Genomic DNA, 21787 nt, shown 5'->3' on the forward strand with positions numbered 1-21787 from the left:
GTGCGAAATGAGCGTACGGGGTTATTCGGACCCCCTATTCCATCAACCACCGCTAAGCGGATTGCAGCTACGCACACGATTGCACATACCACAGCAGAGAAAATACATGATGCGCCAATCGACAGCTGCGACAAACCAGATTAAATTTTGGTAACACATTTCATTTTTTTCTTTCTTAAACTTCCGGCAGTCGCGCTAGTGCATTGAGTACACGCTGCTCTGAAAATCTAGCGAAATTGTCTTAGGGAATCAGCGGCTGCTCGTTCAGTGAGCTATATGATACATAACTCCATTGTAAAAAAAATTGACGGTCTGAATTGTCCCGTACGCAGGTCCGAATTACCTCTACGAAAAAAAAACTAGAGTTTTGTAAATCATCGCCTAGCGCTGCCATGGAGTGTCGAAAATGAACTTTTATGGCACCAAAACATAGCTGAAGTTTCAAACTAACAATTAGGACCTTTGACCGATTAATTCGATCACATATATCCACCTAAAATGGCGATTTGCTAAGGTAGGTCCGAATAACCCCGGGTTCCCCTATACAAAGTCATTTGACAATTTAATTTTATACTTTATTTTTATATTCGTTTTATTAATTTTATTCATTTATTTTTTGAATTTTTTTTCTTTTATTCATTTGTATCATTTCATTCATCTATTCATCGAAATCATTTTATTCGTTTGTTTTATGCATTTTGTTCAGTTATTTCATTATACACCTTTTATTACGTTCTTTCTGTCCCTAGTTATGTACGTCTTTTGCATGAATTTTGAACAATAATATGGTAGAACAAAAAAAAATTAATGTGATAGAACACAGTAGTGATATAAGAAATGTCTAATCTCACTGCTAGAAGGATTAAATATGTTTTTATAAGCAATTTTACGGTTTTATAAAATTGATTTTGTCAAATTGTATTGTTTATCAATCGCAGATTGTTGTTTGGAAATTCTTAGTGTGCTTTTGTTTTCATTTTGTAGATTCAAATTTGAGTAGTTTTAAAGAAAAATCGGGAGGGCAGAGCAGGCTTCGTAAAACCCCTTCCCTTTAAGTATTCGATTACAAGCATACTTAAAGATTTAAAGATTGCTATATTTCTCCATAGTGGAGAAAATTTAGGTAACTATTTTGAAGTAGAATACTTCTAACGTTTCAATACTGGGGTTTCAAGAGAAATTTTCCCCTATTTTTAAATGCGAATAACTTTTGTTCTACTGAACTATATTTTTGCAATATCTGATCGGAAATATCTGCACGTGTTTTATATTCAAGTTCGCGGGGTTTTGCCCAGAAACACAAATAGTGTTTTCCTTTTTTTGGAGCTAGCTTCAAACCGGTGCTAGCTTTGAACTGTCACTAAGTTTGTGTCGGATTCTGATGACACGAAGTCGAAACGCAAATTCCATAACTAATTTTGTTATTGGTTTTGTGCTCTTCACGCGCAAAGATGGTTTTACACATTTTTTTAAAAGGAGATTTCCTAGGTAGGGATTCCTGTTTTATAGATCTTTCCAATCTAGTTGGAACAAACAGCACTCTTCCTACTACCAAGATCTACCAAAATTCCAAATCGCAAAAAGAATCATTGAAAAACTGGTCCAGCAAGGGATTACAAGTTATAGTACTAAAATATGTCACCCGCTTTTTCAAAGCTTTTTTTGTAGGAGACGAACCACTGCGACCACTGACTAAAAGGGTCGACAAACTTTTTACAATTCTTACAATGATTAAACAAATTAACATGCCAAAAAGTTTAATCAAAAGCATGATATTAGAGGAAACATACTCTCAATAACGCTTACAAGTACAACTTGGTTTAATTAATTATTTAATTATTTAGTATCGCTGACCAAATTCAGCTAATTAGCGGACAATTTTGATGTTTGATCTTAAACAACTTTTCTGGTAAATTTGCACGATGATTAAGATCTAATTCGACATACTGTACCTTTTATATTAGAATTATTCTGCCGTGATACGTATAATTGTCCCGTGTATATAATAATTTCATACAACAAGGGACACATATGCTTCTCAAGCAAGTATATGACAGCTATTAAAATGACAAACGCGCTTCTCGCTCTACCTGCGAAACATCTAGTACTCCAAACTGAACCAGCTCTCCCTATACATAATGCTACTCAAATTATCAATTTGCACGCTTGACTACCGATACCGCCCCATTATTGGTATCCTCATCTCAAACAACAGTGCACCCTTTGTTTGCCCCACGCAGCACGCGCGCATTTTGGGCGACTGAAGACACACAGTCAATTGGTACCTAGTTGTCGGTTGAAAAGCCGCACGGGTATGGATCACTTGAAATTGTTCCAGTGCACCCCAAACCAAAGTAGGCCGTGAGAGAGAGAGAGAGAAACAGCGCGTGAGCGGAATGTGCGAATGTGGCTAGGCTAGGCATGGCATGTATCACCAGAGCGCATCGTCTGGTTTGCGCCTTTGCGGATTTACCAATCAAATTCTAATCAAAGCCCATCATGACCGCAACGCTCGGTTGCAGGCTTGCAGGATAGTGTGTACCCAATTGGGAACCGTGGAAGTGGAAAATTTGAATGCGAGCGATAATGCTAAACACGCCGGTTATTCAACTGTTGAAAATTGCATTTTCGGCTAAACGGGCACGCAATCACATTTGCTATAGGCGCTAAATAGATGTGTTAGTTTCTGGTTCGCCGATGGAGGCAAACCGGTTGCTGAAAATTTGAGTTCCGATCGGTGCCGGTAGGATTGGTCTTTTTTTCGCGGGAACGAAAATTAATGTTTCCTTTTCCAATTTATCAGTGATGGGCACATAACGAACTAGCTGTTCTGTTGGGAGTTTCAACCTTAGAGGTGACTTCACTATTTAAGCTAGGCTGCAATCAGTGGTTGACTGCAGAGTAGTTACGGTAATGTTGGCGTAGTAAAGGGTTGTGGTTATAGACGTAATGTGGTTTAGAATAATTAGTGGTATTCTGTTGCTAGCAGGCAGTGGAGTAGCGGTTCACGGACAGTGTTACTATTCGTTGGATATGAAATTTGGTTCCGATTACTACCTTACTTCGCCCGGATATCCGCTGCTCTATCCGCCGAGTACTATGTGTTCCTATCGAGTGAATGCCCCCTTTGGATATAGAATCAATTTAACCTGCGAAGAATTTCAGATTCCCCGTGTAAGTGATCAGAGATTTTTCTGAGCAAAACATAATGTTGCTTTCTAGTAGCGAAAACTTATTAACGAAGTTTTATTATTGAAAAATTAAAATTTTGTTCATCTTAGAAGCGACCACATGCCCCTCCTAAACCATTGTTTGGCAATAAACCTGCAGAAGTGAGTATGAGTTTTTGGCACTACACTGATTTTTGTCTGTTTTCGTCAGTATTCCGATAGGCCACAAAGTAGGTCAAGGTTTATTATTATTTTCAGTAGCTTGGGTAGAAAAAGGCGTTTTTTTAGCCTAGAACATTGGTGAATATAACAAGTGTTTCTGGTCACTTTAGCCATTTCAGACGGACCCGGAAGTGTTAAGTGATCAACATTCAGTATTAACCAATTACAGCATGGTTCTTATTTTGATAACAAGCTTAACGCTTTCATGTCCATGTTGTTTGTGGACAACAACGTTTTTAAACAGCTATAACTTTTGATTGAGGCAAGAATTGCCCACAAAAACAAGTAAGGCTAATAAATGTGACTATTACCTTTCATTTTAGTAATAACAGTTACAAGTATCAGCTCTAGAACTGTAGTTATTGCAATTAGTCTGATTGGATTCCAATGGAACAGTGCTGTCATAGACAGTTTACTTTGACGACGGAAAATGAATTTTTCATATTCCCGCTTTATGTTGCAATATTATTGAAAACTGATAAAACTTATCAATTTAGATTGTCTTTGGATACGTTAAGTTTTGTTTTTTTTTGTGTTTCGAATTCATCTCGTCAGTAACTAGCACCATCTGGGTGTCTAGTTAGACGATGTATCTAAGCTAGTACCCAAATTAGCACTAGTTAGACAAAAAAAATCCAAACAGTTCACACGACATATGTGAATACCCGGTTATTCATATTCTATTCAACATAATTGTAGATATTCATACTGATCTCTAACAGAAAGTTTATTTCGCTTTTCATTATAATACAAAACTAGTTGCAAACGTGAGCATTCACACATTACTACGCCAATGATCTAGCAATAATAAAAAGGTACAAATTTGTAAACGCTGTCTCAAGCGACAACACACAAACGCTCGCTCTCACCGGTTCATGAGTCGTATTCGTCCGAGAGCTCTCACTCTAAAATACGGAACTTGTATACAGTAGTATACTCAAAATTAAGCATCAGTATGACGGCCCGCGCAAACACTCTAAAAGTTACGCGAATGTGCAAACAACTGTATAAACGAATTCAAACACGCGATGCATGCTAGCATGCGCGAGATAGAAACGCCAACACGATCAAACATGTTCACGTAGAAACGCTTGTGTCTTCACGGCAATAAAAATCTCATAATGCATGCGAGCATGCAATTGGGGTGAATTGCACATACATAGAACACTCCGGTTATCAAGTAAATATGTTAGTACTTATTAATTATTATAATAAATCCATCTCATTCGAAAACCCCATTTGGTCTTAGCAGCCTATGTTCAGCCTTCTTTAAAAAGACAAGTCATACACACTAGAAGTCTCTGGGGTCATGATATGGGGGAACTCAGTCCCTTATAGATGCGAAGCGTACACTCAAAATCGCGATTCGCGCAAACATTAAAAAGCCTTAGTGAATAGGCAGACGATTGCACGATTATACAAACGAATTTATTCACGCAACACACAAACGATTACGCGTCACACCCGTTAAGATACAAATACTCGAGCCCTGCGCGATAAGGCAACCCTGATCACCAACGCGAAGCTGCATTTGCGGTTATGTACACAAATCTACGTCCGCAATGTCGCCAACATGAAAAGTCCCTGTGATTAAGTGAACGTTTTCACACTTACGAATTGATACACGCGGTCTCATGTGCAATTCCACGCGATCATGAATCGGTCCCGTCCGCTACTTTTTCCGGACATGCATCTGAAAATCTGTACAGTCCTCCCAAATTCCGTACGGTTGGTCAGCTTAATTATTCCTAATAAGAGATACCACTTTCTGATCCGTTTCGAGTTGGAAGAATCGGATTGTCAGCCTCTTCCTGGTAGTTTATCCAAATAACTCCTTTATGATGGATTTTACACTCGTGTATTGAATTCCAAAGCGTGCGTCGCTAATTTCCGCATAGTTAGATCCTTTTAGCTTAGCCATGTATCAAAAACCCTAATTTACGCACCATTTTACAATACATGCTGTTTATGAAACCAAGAGTTTAAAACGCACATAAAAATAAACAAACAAAAGATGACACTTGAATGCACAGCATGCTATGGTGAGCAGATTGAACCCATCACAAATACTTGCATACTGTGCAAATGTATGTGGGTAGATTATATCCAATGCAGTCTCTATTTATCCAGCTTTTTAAAGGGCGAACACGAAATTATTGCGACACCGAAAATGTCATGCCAATTTTCTTATAATGTTTAAAATCAAACCAAAATTTTAGGGTAGTTTTATAAATATATTTACTTCAAAAATCAAAAGAAAAGTTAATCGATGGAGCCTTGAGTGTAAAATTGAACGCATTTTCGCTTGATGCCCTCCATCAAAGTTTTTACAGTGTCATCCGGTACCAGTTTCTCAGTTTTTTTCCATTTTCTTAACATGTCCTTCTCGTCTTTGACTGTCTTCTTGCTCTTCCGAAGTTCCCGCTTCATCACTGCCACCGGGCGCAGCTCCGGACAGTTTGGCGGATTCATGTCCTTTGGAACAAAATGGACAGAATTGGCCTCATACCACTCCAGGACATTTTTAGAATAGTGGCATGATGCCAAATCTGGCCAAAATAGCGGAGCTTCGTCGTGCTGCTGCAAGAATGGCAAAAAGCACTTCTCTAGGCACTCAGATTTGTAGATCTCGCCATTTACTGTGTCCTTTGTCACGAAAGGCTCACTCCTCAGTCCGCAAGAGCAGATGGCCTGCCAAATGAGATATTTGGAGGCGAGCTTCGACATTTTCTTCTTCTTAAATTTGTCGTCCACATAGAACTTGCTCTTGCCGGTGAAAAACTCCAACCCCGGATTTTGCTTAAAATCGGCTTTTATATACGTTTCGTCGTCCATCACACAGCAGCCATATTTTGTCAGCATCTTCTCGTAGAGCTTCCGTGCCCGAGTTTTAGCCGTCGATTGTTGCCACTCATCGCGGTTTGGGAAGTTCTGTACCTTGTATGTATGTAGTCCAGCTCTTTTCTTTGCATTCTGGACGTAGCTCTGTGACATGCCGATCTTTTTAGCCAAATCACGGCTTGAGACGTTGGGATTTGCTTTAATCATCCGCTTCACCTTTCCCTCCGTCTTTTTGTTCTCCGGTCCCGGTTTTCTTCCAGCTCCTTTGCCGTGGTCCAACGTCAACCGCTCCCGGAACCGCTTCGACACTCTGGAGACGGTTGAATGGTGAATGTTCAACATTTTTCCCAACTGCCGGTGCGACAGGTCAGGAAATTCCAGGTGTTTGGAAAGAATTTGTTCTCACGACTCGCGTTGATTCACCATTTTCGTTGAATCGAAAAACACGACTTCGAGTTTGACAGCATGTAAACAATACACATCAATGAGAAAGTGTGCAAAATTTAGTTGATTTTTACCCAATGGTAAAAAAGTTATGCCCTGTTGAATGTGTCGCAATAATTTCGTGTTCGCCCTTTATCCAGTGCCATGATGGCGGACTAAATTGTTTAGTTCGTAATACGTTTAATTACCCTTTTTTACGTTTACGCCAGTTTTACAGCAATGCTCTGTTGATGATTTTGGGTGTTTATTGAATAAACATCCGACGCATTGGACTAATGTAGGATGACTTCGTCTTACTGGTCGGATGACGTATACAACTTTTAGCAGTAAAAAGACTGTTGACATATTACGAACTGGACGATACTGATCGCCATTTTGGCACGTGAAAATCTGAATTGTAAAAAAAGAGAATTAAACGAATAAACAATCTAGACCGCCATTATGATAGGTGAAAAGCTGGATACTAAAAAAGCATTCTGCTTCAAAATATGTAATATTTTTAACCCAAATCGTTATTATTACTTAAGGGGTTGCTGTAGAATTAAAAGAACAACATGTTATAAATGATATCCCAAAAAATGGAAGTTACTTGCTCTTATCACAAGGTATCAGAAAAAGTTTAGTTTTTGGATCTAGGTCAAAAATTACGTGGGCCCCTTCCACAAAAACGCCCATGAGGGAAAATGCTGCACACCCACCATTTTGTGATGGAAATGCTCAAAAAAATTATTTTTTGTGATTCATTATTTATGTTATAAATCCCGTTTCACAAAACCTCGATTAATCTTTTTATTGCATCAAGAAAAATTCCCGAAATATGCATATTTTTCGGGCTCTACAGTGGTGTAAGGGGAGTGTCTGGTGTAAATCGCTCAAAAACAAAACAAAAAATTCAGTCACGCGAACGTCCAGCCATTTCCACGTCGAGGAGCGCCGCGGCGAACACGATATCTCTTGATAAAATTGTCTGATATATGGAATTCATCAAGATTTGTAAAGTTTGGACTTGTAGTTACTCGATGAACAAAAAAATGGAAAAGTTGGAGTTTCGAAAAATGGCTTCAGAAAAACCGAAAAATCTCGAATTTTACTGCAAAATTCGCTCTTTTTTCTTTAAAATGATAGGGAGAAAAAAAATTTATTCGATTTTCTGTGGTTATATTGTGTATTCTCATAAAAAAATCTAGTAAATTTGTTGATTAGTTTTTGAGTTATCGTGTTTGCCAATTTGGAATACGTGGTTTTGAGAAAAACGCTATTAAAGGGTGTCCCACATCAAATTGCATTACGGATAAAAACCCTGTAGAAAACGCTCCATTGGGTATTTTCTCTTGAAAATTTCGTAAGAAGTAGTTTAGATTGTGTTGTTTACACTGGATTTTAATCGCTGTTAGTTTTTCGAAAGTTGTTGCTGACAGATTGAAGTCTGCGTGTGTTATTGCAAAAACGTGCGAGGAATATATGGCTGTTTAAAACAAAAGAAGTTCAGCGTGGCCACCGAGATGTCACGAGACTATTCTAGAGGTTCAATACTAACATTTAAGCGGATAAAAAATAAGTTATTTTTTCTTTGCCCAATGCACCAGACGCCCCCTTAAGCAGACACAGGTCACCTTTACTAATCGCAGAGAACATCAATAAAAAAACTCATATTGCCCTTTATATTGCACTTTTGAAAAATTTCAATTGAAATGAAATTTCCCATTATAACTGGTGCTGTTGGTCGTAATTTCCAAATTCAATGTTTTGAGCTGATTTTTTATTTGAATCTACGATGCGTATACGATATAAATGACTGGACTCGTGTTAAAAATTTCACTTTCCCAATTCAGAATACAATCAATTAAACTTTTTATCTATAGCATTGTTGGTGTTGAAAATGGACGATATGTTGGTGGTGCGATAGACCGCTAAAGTTATTTAGACCTGTTACGTTACCGTTCGTAGCCATCCAATAGGGCGGTGCTAACACTGCAACAAAATGCTCGCTCGCTGATCGGACAACAGATCTCTCATAAAGGTTCAGAAAATCACTGCTTTGCTAAAATCTTTTTTTTTCGTTTTTTGTAATAGTCGCACATTATACGGATTCAGCGTCAGTGTGGCAGCGGAGCGATTTTTATCTGATGAACTGCGCAAGATATGGGTAAATCCTATTCCCTTCGTTCCCTTCACACATCTTCTGCTTAGGACCACTGAAGCTCTTTTTGTGTGCTGACAGTTACTTTGGACTCATTTGATAAAGCAAGCCATTTTGAGGTGATGAGTGTTCACCTGATTTGGAGTTTCTAGCCCTGCGATTCTTCTGTACACTATGAATTGGACGTGTAGTCCGTCAAAAAAGAAGGTCAAGTCCCATAACGGAAAGTAGTGCCAAGAATTGAAAACTTAAAACAGGAAAGAAACAGAACACATATAATTTTGAAATTCAAGAATTATTTGAAAAAGAAAAATATAAAATACCATAATTATACTGTTTCAAAATTATTTTAAAATTCCATGCTCAGAATAGTTAAATTAAGGAATTCCACGAACATATAAATTTTCTTATCGAGTACTCTAGTAATTTAAATATTATGTGTGAGTAATAACAGAGACATAACAGTAGTGAAGTAGAGTGCAGTTTAGGCTGTTAATTCGAGTGCAGCAATTGTTACTATTATTCTGATGTATATGCCCGTCTTCAAATATCTAACTTTAATGTAGTTTTTGTCAGTGGGAAATATTCAAACATGTTTTTTGGATATTTGTATGTTAGCTGTTGAAAAACTTTTTGATGTCAGCAAAATAAGTCCTTCGGCATCGAATGAATTTAAAGAACATTGCATACAGCAAGGAATTGAATTAATTTTTAGCAAGGCTAAATCGTAAAATAAAGTTGGCAATAAATCGTAATAAAATTTCTTATGTACTTCATTTGTGGCACTGAAAAAGGCCCATATATGTCTATGGGTTGACAATCAGCCGAAGTTATTTGGAGCGGCAAATATACTGCCAATGGTCTGATCGGACCGATTTTTTTTCTGTCGACCTCCGTACGGCTTCACAACAAAGTACGAACTGAATAATGTACAAAACGACAATTCTTTTTATGCGAGCCATCAGTCGTCGGCATTAAAGTGGGCGGCACTAACAACGCTATGACCAGTGCAGCTTGCCGATTGAATAGAACGGACCAATCATGGTGCAAATAATTACAAAAAATCCATGTTTTCTGTTATTTATAACAGTTTTATATTTATAACTGAATACAAAATGGCCGCACATATTTACGATCAAATTGCACAAAACTGTAGTTGAGTACTTCTAGGTGTACAGCTAACTCATCTTTATTTCTCCATCCTTAAAACAATCTTTGGATTAATTTTCAATCCCAACATGACGACCGCTGGACGTGATTGTAATCTTCCGGATCACCATTCCAGAGCACCAACTGCATACTGGATTCCTTTTCCATCTCACCGTCCGGGCGGGAAGATCTGCTAGATGCATTCACCTACTGTGGCGCTGGCGTGATTCAGCACAAGTCAGTTGCCAACCGGCTCTATCTACAGCTACGCTCAGCTCCAACCAGTCGGGGTGGAAAGTTCCTCTGCAAAATGTCACTCATTCATCAGAGCTGCTCATGTGGCAAGAAGAAAACCGTAAGTAGAAATCAGTTAGCTAATTTTAATTCATATTTATTGAAAATCCGAGCTGTATTATTCAGATGCGAATCGTCAACGGAGTTGAAACCATGGTCAATGAGTTTCCAATGATGGCAGCCATGATCGACGTCGAGACCAGAACTGTTATTTGTGGTGCTGTGTTAAGTATGAATAGGAAAAATCTAATGTAATTTATCTCTAATCATTGTGATCACAGTTTCAGATTTTTACGCTGTTACAGCAGCTCACTGTTTGGTTCATCGCACCGTAGATGACACAGTTCTGCTGGTTGGCGATCATAATCTTACCACGGGAACGGATACAATGTATGCTAAACCGTACGTCCTTGCACAAGTTTTAGTGCATCCTGGATACACAATTCAACCGTTAACCAACGATATAGCACTCCTACGTACGCTTCGTCGGGTTCAGTACAACTCCGGTGTAGGTCCAGTCTGTTTACCGTGGAAATTCCGCGGTAATAACTTCCACGGTGCCGTAGTGGAGGCTTGCGGTTGGGGAGACCTCGAATTCGGTGGACCACGGGCTACGGCTCTCAACAAGGTGGCCTTGAATGTTATCGATAATCGCGAGTGCTCATCGCGGTTGAATAGCACTATTTCATACCAGAAGATGTGCACCTACACCCCGAATAAGGACACGTGTCAAGTAAGCAATAAAACATAGATTTAACCGATTTTATTCTGTACCTACCTACGTCATTTCTTTTACCATTCCATGAATCTATCTATGATAGTCTGACTCTGGTGGACCACTATTCTACACCGAGCCGGGGAGCGGACTGGTTTACGAGATTGGCATCATAAGCTATGGGATTGCCTGTGCTACAACAAATCCCAGTGTTAACACCAGGGTCACCGAATATTTGGACTGGATTATGGCCAACAGTCCCGACACGTTCTACTGCTTCCAGTGATGAGGTTTGCTGTTTAGCGGTGGCAGCAGATATACTGAGCAGCCGGGTGGCTGGGATTCGGTCTACAAATGATGCGTTTGCCGGATCGTAAGTTGTGGTCGGGGTGAAGTAGGGTATGGCAAATGAACAAAATCCGTTAAAAGTGCTTTGTAGATTATTTTTTGAAAAGAAGCAAACAACATATTTTGTTAAAGCTAGCTTTAAATTTCCTGTTTATATGCAAATGATTTGGATTTTTCAATCGTTTTGACGGAGAAAATCGAAGCTAGTAATTAAAGTAGCCTAAAAAATAATTTTTGTTTGGCATTACTTTTGGAAATATGAGGAAAAAAAGACCATTTGAAGTGTACAATAAAACAATTTTCGAATAATTTGATTTTGAACGCATTATCCGATTATTTTTGTTTTATAAAGATATAATTGTTTTTATGAAATAAGTTGCTACAGCAAAACTATTCAGCAGTGTAACTGCTGGAATTTACTTGCTGAATTTGATCCTCCTTAGCAGGTATTCCGACGCTAGAGCATTACCTAACAGTCAAAATTAAAGTATAAAGACAGCAAATGAAGACACATGGTGATAGATTTTAAGGACTGCGAAATTGGCGGTTTTGTTCTTTTCTGGATAATCTCTTTTTACATGTCCGTTTTTGGTTTTGACACACATACTCATACAAAAATTTATAATGCATATTTTATTCATGGTTTAATTAAAAATTATTTTAAATCGATTTATTGAGCAGTTCAAGATGTTTTAAAACGGTGCTCAAAAATAAAACTGCTATTGGAACCGTGCGATACATTAGGGGGTGAAATTTACAAAAGACCGGCCCGTTCAATATTTTTTCCTCTATTTCGTGTCAGAGGACACTCGAGAGTTGGTAATCCTCATGAAACAATGGGGAATATATTTCCAGTGAGCGGTCTATGTGGTTGTGGCGATGTTTATCATGACAGTGAGCATGTTTTCTGAACGTGCGCCCGATTTAATGGGTTTCCCTTCGAGTCCAAGGAAAATCGTCCAACGCTCGGGATGTACCTGTAAGCCGCGTTCACCCATATATATCTCTCTCATCAACATCTTCTTAAAATGATCTATATCCAATTTCTAAATTTGAACTGGATCTTTAGGGCTGTAGATTTAAAGCAAATGTTAAGCTACGTTATAATGCATATTGGTTACTTGGGAAGTAACCAATAAGCATAATGACGTATCCGAATATCTGCTTTAGATCTGCATATAGGGCAGTCTTAAAGACCCGTTAAACCCTATTTTCTAATATAATGCTGATATAATGCTAAAAAAAAGAAATATTGTGCTATTATTGTGCAGAGATTGACAGCCCGTTTTTGCGTTGCTAATGCTATTATACAGCACCAGTGCACAAATGTCTTATTTGAAAGCCTGATACTGGTACTACCCATGCTAATAGAAAGCTTCAATTGGCAGTTATTTTCTGTAATGTATTTTCAATGCTTTCTCTTGTATCTTTTCGGTAGAGTGAATAAAAATGTTGAACACTAAAATAATGTTTAGAACTGTGATTGCATTGTAATAATTCTTAAGAGCAGATGCATAACGAATCAACCCATAGAACTACATTAGCATTATATCTGGTCTATAATAACACTAAATGCTTATATAAAGCATACATGCTATAAAAATTTTTGAAGCATGTATGCCAAATATCAGCTTTATATGGTTATATATCTGGCTTTTTTTCTTTGAACTGGAGTCGACTGTTCCCAATTTTTGGGTTAGGTGTATGGCTTTGCAGTCTAATTTTTCAGCAAAAACAAACTATTTTGTCTTCATCCGACGTTTCGGTCCGTTTGGGACCTTTTTCAAGGATTCGATAATTGTTGTTTTGTTGTCAGATCTGTTGTTGTACAACAATGCACAGTGGTCCAGATCGCTAATTTAGGAGGAATTTTTACTTTCTGGCAAACCTGTATAATTTAGCCGTATCATGTCTTAGGATGAATTTGTGTACTTTAGAAGATGCTTCTTTTTATTGGAATAGTTATTAGGGTGGTTCTAATTTATCTAAAATACGAAAATAAACTTTTTACTGATGAAAGATAGAGCTCCACAGTCTTCCACAAAGTTGTAAAGTAACTTATTTTGAATAAATTTGTTGAACATATTAAAGCTCTATCTCTTTTAGTTTTTGTTATACAAGAAATTTAAAAAAAAAAGATTAGGGTGTTCCTGAAAAAAACGTTTTTTTAGTATAACTTTCGTATCTTTTACTTTTTGTTAACACAACCTTTGAACAGCTTATTGAAAACTTCAAGCCGAGTATTTTTCTCCAAGACACCGAAGGTCTAACTTTTTTCTTTAAAAAGTTATGGACACTTTTCGTTAAAAAAATAGCCTATTTCAAGGCTCAATATCGCTGATGCGGGCACCTAAAATTGAATTCTGTTTCCGCCACATAAAAGACCATACTTATTAGTATATTTGAGCAAAAATTGGCGAATACGATATTTTTTTAAAATTTGCAATTTAGATTTAAAGTTTGTAGTTTTGCAGGTTCAACGCATTAAAGCATTTACACACATATCGTTGTATTATGAAAAAAAGCCACTTTCAAATATCATTCTCTCATCGCAGCAAGCTTTGCATAAGTGAAACGACTGTCAAAAAAGGTTTCTGATTTTATTCGTTTTAAATAAAACTAGTAAATATGGATATTAGTCGAAGAGAGTTGGCGAATTTGCTTATTGCTGGTAAAAAGACAGATGAACTGCTTAAGTTCATTACAAGTAGTAATCCAAATGTAAAATTGAGACTTGTTAATGTTCGAAAGAAATTTTATATTTTGTTAAAACAACCTTTGAACAGCTTTTAGAAAACTTCAATCCACGTTTTTTCATAACTCTGAAAGTCTAACTTTATACTTTCAAAAGTTATGGAAACTTTTCGCTCATAAATAGCCCTTTTTCAAATGTCATTATCTCTGATTGGGGCAAATAAAAGTAAGTTCGGATTGAACCATAGAAAAGAACATACTTTTAAGTATATTTGAGCAAAAATTGGAAAATATTATTTTTTTTAAGCATGTAATTTTAAAGTTACTAACCAAAGTTTTAAATTTTATCGCATAGCGACATAAAAGAAATTGCCTAAAGCCTTTGTATTTCCTTTTCTGTTTTGCTTACATATCAACAATACAGAATGTGTTCATTAAAAATAATTTGGCTATGACAACAATTTATGATTTATATAAGGAGAATTTATTCAATGCCAATTAATTCAAAAGTAGATGCATTGCATTTTCAGGTATATCCAGCGGTGCTCGTTGAATTCGACGTTTACATTTAAGAGAAATTATAGGATCTGATGAAACAAGAAGTCTCTTGAAAACGTCATCAAGATTGACGAGTCGATCGAATTTGCGTGCGTGGAATTCTCGGAATCTGCGAATACTTTTATTCCTGGTTTCTTGAACTTCTTCACTGCACATACCTACTGGCAGCATGTTATGTTGAATAATGCTTCCTCCATGGACCAGGAGTTTATGCACGGTTGGTGAGAGAGCGTACCAACCATACAGGCGTACATAAAGCAATCGTGTATCTTCGGCGTAACTCCGGTAAGCATCCGCGTTAATTCCCAATTTGCTGTTGATGATTGTTAATAGCACATACATACGTTCTAGCAACATTTCGTCCAACCCGGTTTCTTCTGCAACGACATCTCGGTTTCTGAAAAATTTTCGAGCTGTGTTACCATCGTTAGAATTTCCGCCACCTGGCAAAGGTTCGCTAATACGAAGACCTAAACGGTCACGTAACGCTTGTCGAATTTTTATTTGTCGTTCCTTAAGCTCGCTGGTATTTTTGCCTACGCGCCAACGCGGTTTTGCTAGAGCTAAACGGTAAGCAATATTCAATAGTAACTCCATTGCTCGTATTAATGCATGTAAAGGTGAAAAAACATATAAACTATCCGGTGGATCGCTGGCTTCCAGTAAAGGATCATTCAATCGCTTTCCGGAGCGTTTGCATATATAACACGCTTGAGACGGTGTGCCTGTTACGTCATTCACTACCTTCGTATCAACCATGGAAAATATGAAGCTTGAACTAATCGGAATCTTGCGCATATTAACATTTACTATAGTCGGGACTAATTCATCGATTTGCTTGTTCATCGCGGCAACTTCATCCTTTGTTAGTTCAGGATTTTCCTTCTTGAAAATTAATTTTACTGGTCGGCACAGGGATACTGAAGATGGAAAATCATTATTCCAAAGAATGCAATCTCTTGACTCATCTTTCCGGCGACTAACTACACGTAAAGGTACTATAGATAGAGCAAATATATGCGAATCGTTATACTCGAATAGTTCTCCATTTTCATCTTCGTCAACGCACATTTGCTTGTATCTATGTTCAAGTGGAAAAGAGACTGTCAGTCAAAGTTTAGAAGAAAAATAATGTTGCCTACCGGGAATGGTTGCTGCTTCCATCGCAGCCCCACTTAAAGATAACAAACGTATTATCCTCAGGATGCAGTGGTAGAACTCCAATATTCAGAAACGAGATGAGTCGTTCCACGGTATGGTTAACAAGAGCTTGAAGGGGAACATACGCACAAGAAGGCTGAACAGAAATTCCTGAAAAAAATTGTTGATTCAGGGACGAATCTTTGAGAATAGTACATACCGATCGGATAGCATAGTTTCTTTTCTTCTACTATTTTATTATACGCGGGATAAATGTCCAAACCCTTCTGCATAACTGAGCTGCGTATGTTTTGGTACTGCGCCTTAGAAAAATCGTTTTCACAAATAAATCTAAGTGCCTCCTCCGCAGTAAACGCTTCTGCAATCGGGACAGCCATAGATCCTAAATTCTCTACGGTAGATCTGACGGGACTTTTCGACAATCGTTCGATTTGTCTGCCAACTAAACGGAAACCAGTAGAATTAGCGTTGACGGCTGACGCTAAACCAAGTTCTTCCGTGGAATACTTATCGCGCAACTTTCCTAATCTTTTTATTTTGGCTCTGCGACATATTTCGGAAAATGGTTTCCTCTTTCGGCCTTTACCTTTACCTTCGACTTCGAATCTTAGCTTTCCTTCAAGCCACACAAAATTTTCCAGCTCAAACCGAATTTGCGTGCGCTTACTCCGAATCCACAACCTTCTAAATTCCAACATGAAGATTTTTATTTTCTTCCGAGCACTAACAAGTCTCAATTTTACATTTGGATTACTACTTGTAATGAACTTAAGCAGTTCATCTGTCTTTTTACCAGCAATAAGCAAATTCGCCAACTCTCTTCGACTAATACCCATATTTACTAGTTTTATTTAAAACGAATAAAATCAGAAACCTTTTTTGACAGTCGTTTCACTTATGCAAAGCTTGCTGCGATGAGAGAATGATATTTGAAAGTGGCTTTTTTCATAATACAACGATATGTGTGTAAATGCTTTAATGCGTTGAACCTGCAAAACTACAAACTTTAAATCTAAATTGCAAATTTTAAAAAAATATCGTATTCGCCAATTTTTGCTCAAATATACTAATAAGTATGGTCTTTCATGTGGTGGAAACAGAATTCAATTTTAGGTGCCCGCATCAGCGATATTGAGCCTTGAAATAGGCTATTTTTTTAACGAAAAGTGTCCATAACTTTTTAAAGAAAAAAGTTAGACCTTCGGTGTCTTGGAGAAAAATACTCGGCTTGAAGTTTTCAATAAGCTGTTCAAAGGTTGTGTTAACAAAAAGTAAAAGATACGAAAGTTATACTAAAAAAACGTTTTTTTCAGGAACACCCTAATCTTTTTTTTTTAAATTTCTTGTATAACAAAAACTAAAAGAGATAGAGCTTTAATATGTTCAACAAATTTATTCAAAATAAGTTACTTTACAACTTTGTGGAAGACTGTGGAGCTCTATCTTTCATCAGTAAAAAGTTTATTTTCGTATTTTAGATAAATTAGAACCACCCTAATAACTATTCCAATAAAAAGAAGCATCTTCTAAAGTACACAAATTCATCCTAAGACATGATACGGCTAAATTATACAGGTTTGTCAGAAAGTAAAAATTCCTCCTAAATTAGCGATCTGGACCACTGTGCAATGGATTGTCATATGGTTTTTTAGGATCATCTGTTCCGATCGTGTAAAGTCTTTTCGGGATCGAGACGCTCGTCTTTTTTCCCCTCTGAATTAGGTTCAGTCAATATATTTCAACTAACTGCTAACTTTTTTTGCAGTTAGTAAGTGAGTAAATCTTAGAGATCCGAAAAATACAAAAATAAAAATATTGATTTTTTTTTGTATTTTGCACTGTCAGACCCCCTTAAGGGGAACTTAAAGTAATAATAATTAGAAAAATTGCGAGGCTATATCGAAGGACCAAAGAAGAATATTTTAGGAGCTTCGTTTTATTAAAAATACAGAAAAAAATATGTCCCGATTTCATCAATGTCCCTGTTTTATCAGCTTAAAATTTGCCAAGTGGTTCATAAAAACGGGTCTTCACTATCAAAAACTTATTGTCAGAAAAAAAATCAAAAGTGACGTGGAAAAACGTGATTTTCCAATACCAAATTGGGCAAAACCTCATTTGCACGTAAAGGGCGCAAAACCAGCAACTAAATAAGTTATGACATTTGTGTTGCGACTCCGTTTCATCAAAATCCGACATTAACTTAGTTACAGTACTACTTTCCCAGCCTATTTGAGGTAAAGCCGTTAATATGAGACCCCTAAGAGACCCAATAGAATACGAATAGAGTAGAAGTTTTACACATCCCGCGTAGTTTTTTTTATCATTCGTTGCTTGACTTTTAAACGAGCAACTTCAATTGAGTTCACATTTTTTGGATGCTATACCAGTATCGTAAACCGGGATGACTTTGATCATCGGGGTGACTTTTATCACTCGAAACTTTTTTCGTACATCGCTTATTAAACCAAAATAGTCTACCGAATCATTTTAATTTGAATTGATTTTTACTCTAAACTTATAAAATACTGATTTGTTATACTTTTTGAGTATATTGCTCGGTTTTTGGATACAAAAACTACAAAAAAAACGAAATTTGACTTCACCTGATTTTTACGAAGCTTTGTAAAGTGTCTATATTTTATAAAACAAATAAATCTCAGATTTGAGCAAGAGTATAAATTACAAGCGAGTTTTTATTTTCCTTCATATTGGGATATGTTTAATTTAGTTTTAAGAGTTTGTTAATTTGTAATACATTTTTTGTGAAACTAGTTGGCAATAATTTTAAATTATTTTAAGCTAAAATTCGCAACATTTTTTTATTGTTCAATATTCCAACGTGTTAAAATGGATGAAACTTTTTGTACATTGATAAAACACTGAAACAAAACAATTTTAGCAGTTTTAAAAGTTTTCAGAATCTTTTATTCTAGTTGGACACAAATTATACGAATTTAGGTTACTCGAATTTTACAGTACATTGAAATACTTTGTATAATGCTAATTAACGTCTATTTAACAATGAGTATCTTTCCTGAATTAGTTTAAACAAACATTTGAATGAAAAACATTGATATCAATAACTTAATGTGGGTGAACATGCAGGTTATCAAAGTCACCCCGGAACACGAAAACGGACTTCAACTTGAGATCATTTTTGAAAAAATAGCTGTAAACGGACAATTTTAGGTAAAACCATCCAATTTTGTTCTCCATACATCAGTACATGGTTTAAAAATATTAAACTCGAAAAAAATGCGTTGTGTCTAAAAATATGTAATGATTACTTCGAAAAGTGATCAATGTCACCTCGGTTTACGGTACCACACATACCCGTTTCCTAGCTGTATGCAAAATGCATTGGGCGCACTTCATTCTACTGCAGTCTTCCCAACATCGCACACAACGTTCGCTTTGGTTCAGTGCTCATATTAAACCCACACTTCGTGTACAAACTCAAATACGCTATTTCGTACTAAAAACATGTGCACATGTTCGCCTGCACAACTGAACCCCATGCACGTACACGGTGTGCGAACACATAGGTTCGTGGAACTAGTTTTATCACTCTCGTTATCATTAGCGTTGACTCTTTTTGCCTTGTGCGAAACGTTCTTGTATACGCACCCGGTGTACGTACACGGATGTTTGAACTCTCTAGAAAAAACATGATTTGCGGTGTTACCTGCCATTCAAAAACTACTTAATCGATTTCTTTCAAACTTTGCATACACATTCTATGTAAAAAATACCCAACCCCTACGTTGAGTTTTCGAGATAAATTTTCAATTAACGGGGTACGACAGCGTAAATCAGCCGCTCCAACCAAACAGGCTGCAAAAACCGAAAATCCACCAGTAAATCAATCTATAATATAATAAGGCACATGAAAAAATATAGTTTTTGCGTTAGCTTACAGGAGCCGTTGGTCTTTTATTTATTTACAAGTAGTAAAAAATGAAAATCACAATTACTTTTATTTAGAGCCTGTAAAATCCCGTGCGCACAACTTGCCATTTTGAGCGGAGACCTATTTTGCGGCAGGAAAGTTTTCGTTTTTTAGCCAACTTTAGGGTCATCCATGTCTCTCTCTCGTTGTCGTTTACGTCCGTATCATCATCATGATTACTGCCTCAATACTCGCGGTCAGATGTTCTTCCTGGATTCTTGCCCTTGTTGGTCACGAGTGTGAACTCTCCATCTTTGGTGCTAGCATCTTCACTGGTGGTATTAGTTGTTGAGTTTAAAGTGCTTGACGTAGCTTTTACGACTGTCATTATTGCCTGAACAGCAGCCACAAATTTCGCAACCGTTTGTGGTTCAGTTAAAGATATTGGAGCCTGGGTGTTGATATTGCATTCTGCAGATGAGCTTTCCTTAGTGATTTCTGGGCAGGGTTGTCCGTAATATGCGGTTTGCTCACATAACTGGCACGTATTAGTTTGTCCTTGATATGTGCAAAGAGTTCGCTGTGCAATGGTATCGCCTCCTTCTGTTCTGTACTGCAGATTAAGGTAAGAGGGAATAACATGGTCTACCCGCATTTGCTCTACAAAAACACCATTTGAAATACCTAGAAAGTAGTTTATTCATGTGTCCTCCGTAATAGATTCCACTTCCCCGAAATACGATATGAATCTTTTGATTGCCAATTTGTAGGTAAGTGGAGATAGATCATGTAATGTTACTTCAATATTTCCATTAATCATATATAAAGGGATTTTGATTTTAGCGTTGTCACAAACAAGCATGTGTTTTAAGTGGTTCTGCGAAATTAATCTTTTCGCCTGGGCGAGTTTGTTGAAGATTATCAGCACCGCGTGCCTAACGTGCTCAAGCTGTATGAAGGTGACTTCCGAAAACTGAAGCTCGGACAGAAGCAGAAGCACACTGAGTGTTGTAACCGATGTCTCTGATGGTTGGATATAGACTAACGAAATATAGTTAACATGTTTACTAATAATGTAGTGCTACTAAAATGTTAAATCAAAGTATGTGAAGACAACAATGAGAACAATTATATATTGAAAAAGTTTTAATATACTGAAATCATACCAATAATATTGTCAATCAAACATTTGTGCTTCGTGCTGATATAACTGAAAATTGCTAGCTAATTTTGCTATCGGTTTCGCGAATTGTCAACTCTCAATTCCCTTACTTGATTCCAGGTATTTTTCACACCAATTAAAAGCCTTATGGATTATGTAAAATTCCTCTACTTCCGGGTGTAAGAGCAGGAAGAGTTCATTATATTGTATATTTAGGAAATCACTCGACACGGGTATCTAATGGACCTACGAAATATGGTTTACCTGTTCAATGCGCTAACTTGAGGGCGCTTGCAGTTGCAGCCGCCGTTCTGGCGATCTAGCTCAGGGATGTTGTCATCATTGTATGAAAATAGTAATGTGGGTGTGAAAATACGAAAAGATGATGGGTTTTTATACCCATTTGAGGATTGCTTCTGAACTATATCCTGAAATGGGCTTTTTCCCATTCAAAAAACACTTCATGTAGATCAACAGAGGTCAGATGAAAAATAAAAATAAATAAATAAATAAATAAATAAATGACAGTGTTACCAACATTCTATGGAAGTACTATCAACATTCTGGCGAGGAAGGGGTAGGACTCTGTTAATATCGAGTCCAGCTTGTACCTTGCTCAAATAAAAACTAAACAAACAGAGAAATTAGTTAGCTCAGTTCAAACATATGTCAGATCAATTTGTATTAACTGGTGGATACGTGTTTCCTCACAATGTCAATACAGGCCTGTCTCAAGCTACCTCAAGCCTATCTCAACAGCCTGTCAATACAATGAAGACAACTACTTATTTGCAATAACATAAAATCAAAAAAAAAATTATTCGCGTAATCAAGGTGGTTCATATTCAAAGATAGTACTGTTGATGAAATACCATATAATGAAGGTGATAAGGGACGCGGATGAAGATAGCCGACCACCACTTTAACCTTGAGTTTTAAGAAAATTTTAGTGTAAAATAAATACACATATTGACATCTTCAAGCTAACGGGATTTTA

The 21787-nt window shown here is 37.0% G+C and overlaps 1 protein-coding gene across 1 annotated transcript; it reads left to right on the plus strand.

Moving 5' to 3' along the window:
* Positions 1–2949: 2949 nt before the first annotated feature.
* Positions 2950–11602, plus strand: LOC131686927 (venom serine protease-like). The gene is made up of 6 exons (XM_058970959.1): positions 2950–3174; positions 3282–3332; positions 10103–10321; positions 10387–10489; positions 10542–10993; positions 11082–11602. Exons 1-6 carry the CDS (start codon positions 2950–2952, stop codon positions 11259–11261), a joined length of 1230 nt encoding a protein of 409 aa, XP_058826942.1. The 3' UTR covers positions 11262–11602.
* The last annotated feature ends 10185 nt before the right edge of the window (positions 11603–21787 follow it).

Source organism: Topomyia yanbarensis, chromosome 3, assembly GCF_030247195.1.
Source record: "Topomyia yanbarensis strain Yona2022 chromosome 3, ASM3024719v1, whole genome shotgun sequence".
NCBI classification, from domain to species: domain Eukaryota; kingdom Metazoa; phylum Arthropoda; class Insecta; order Diptera; family Culicidae; genus Topomyia; species Topomyia yanbarensis.

Bases quoted from the DNA above. Each gene is read 5' to 3' on its own strand.
- LOC131686927 (XM_058970959.1), top strand. From the start codon at position 2,950: ATGTGGTTTAGAATAATTAGTGGTATTCTGTTGCTAGCAGGCAGTGGA. The intron at 10,490-10,541 runs GTATGAATAGGA...TTGTGATCACAG, and splicing joins TATTTGTGGTGCTGTGTTAA to TTTCAGATTTTTACGCTGTT. The intron at 10,994-11,081 runs GTAAGCAATAAA...TATCTATGATAG, and splicing joins CGAATAAGGACACGTGTCAA to TCTGACTCTGGTGGACCACT.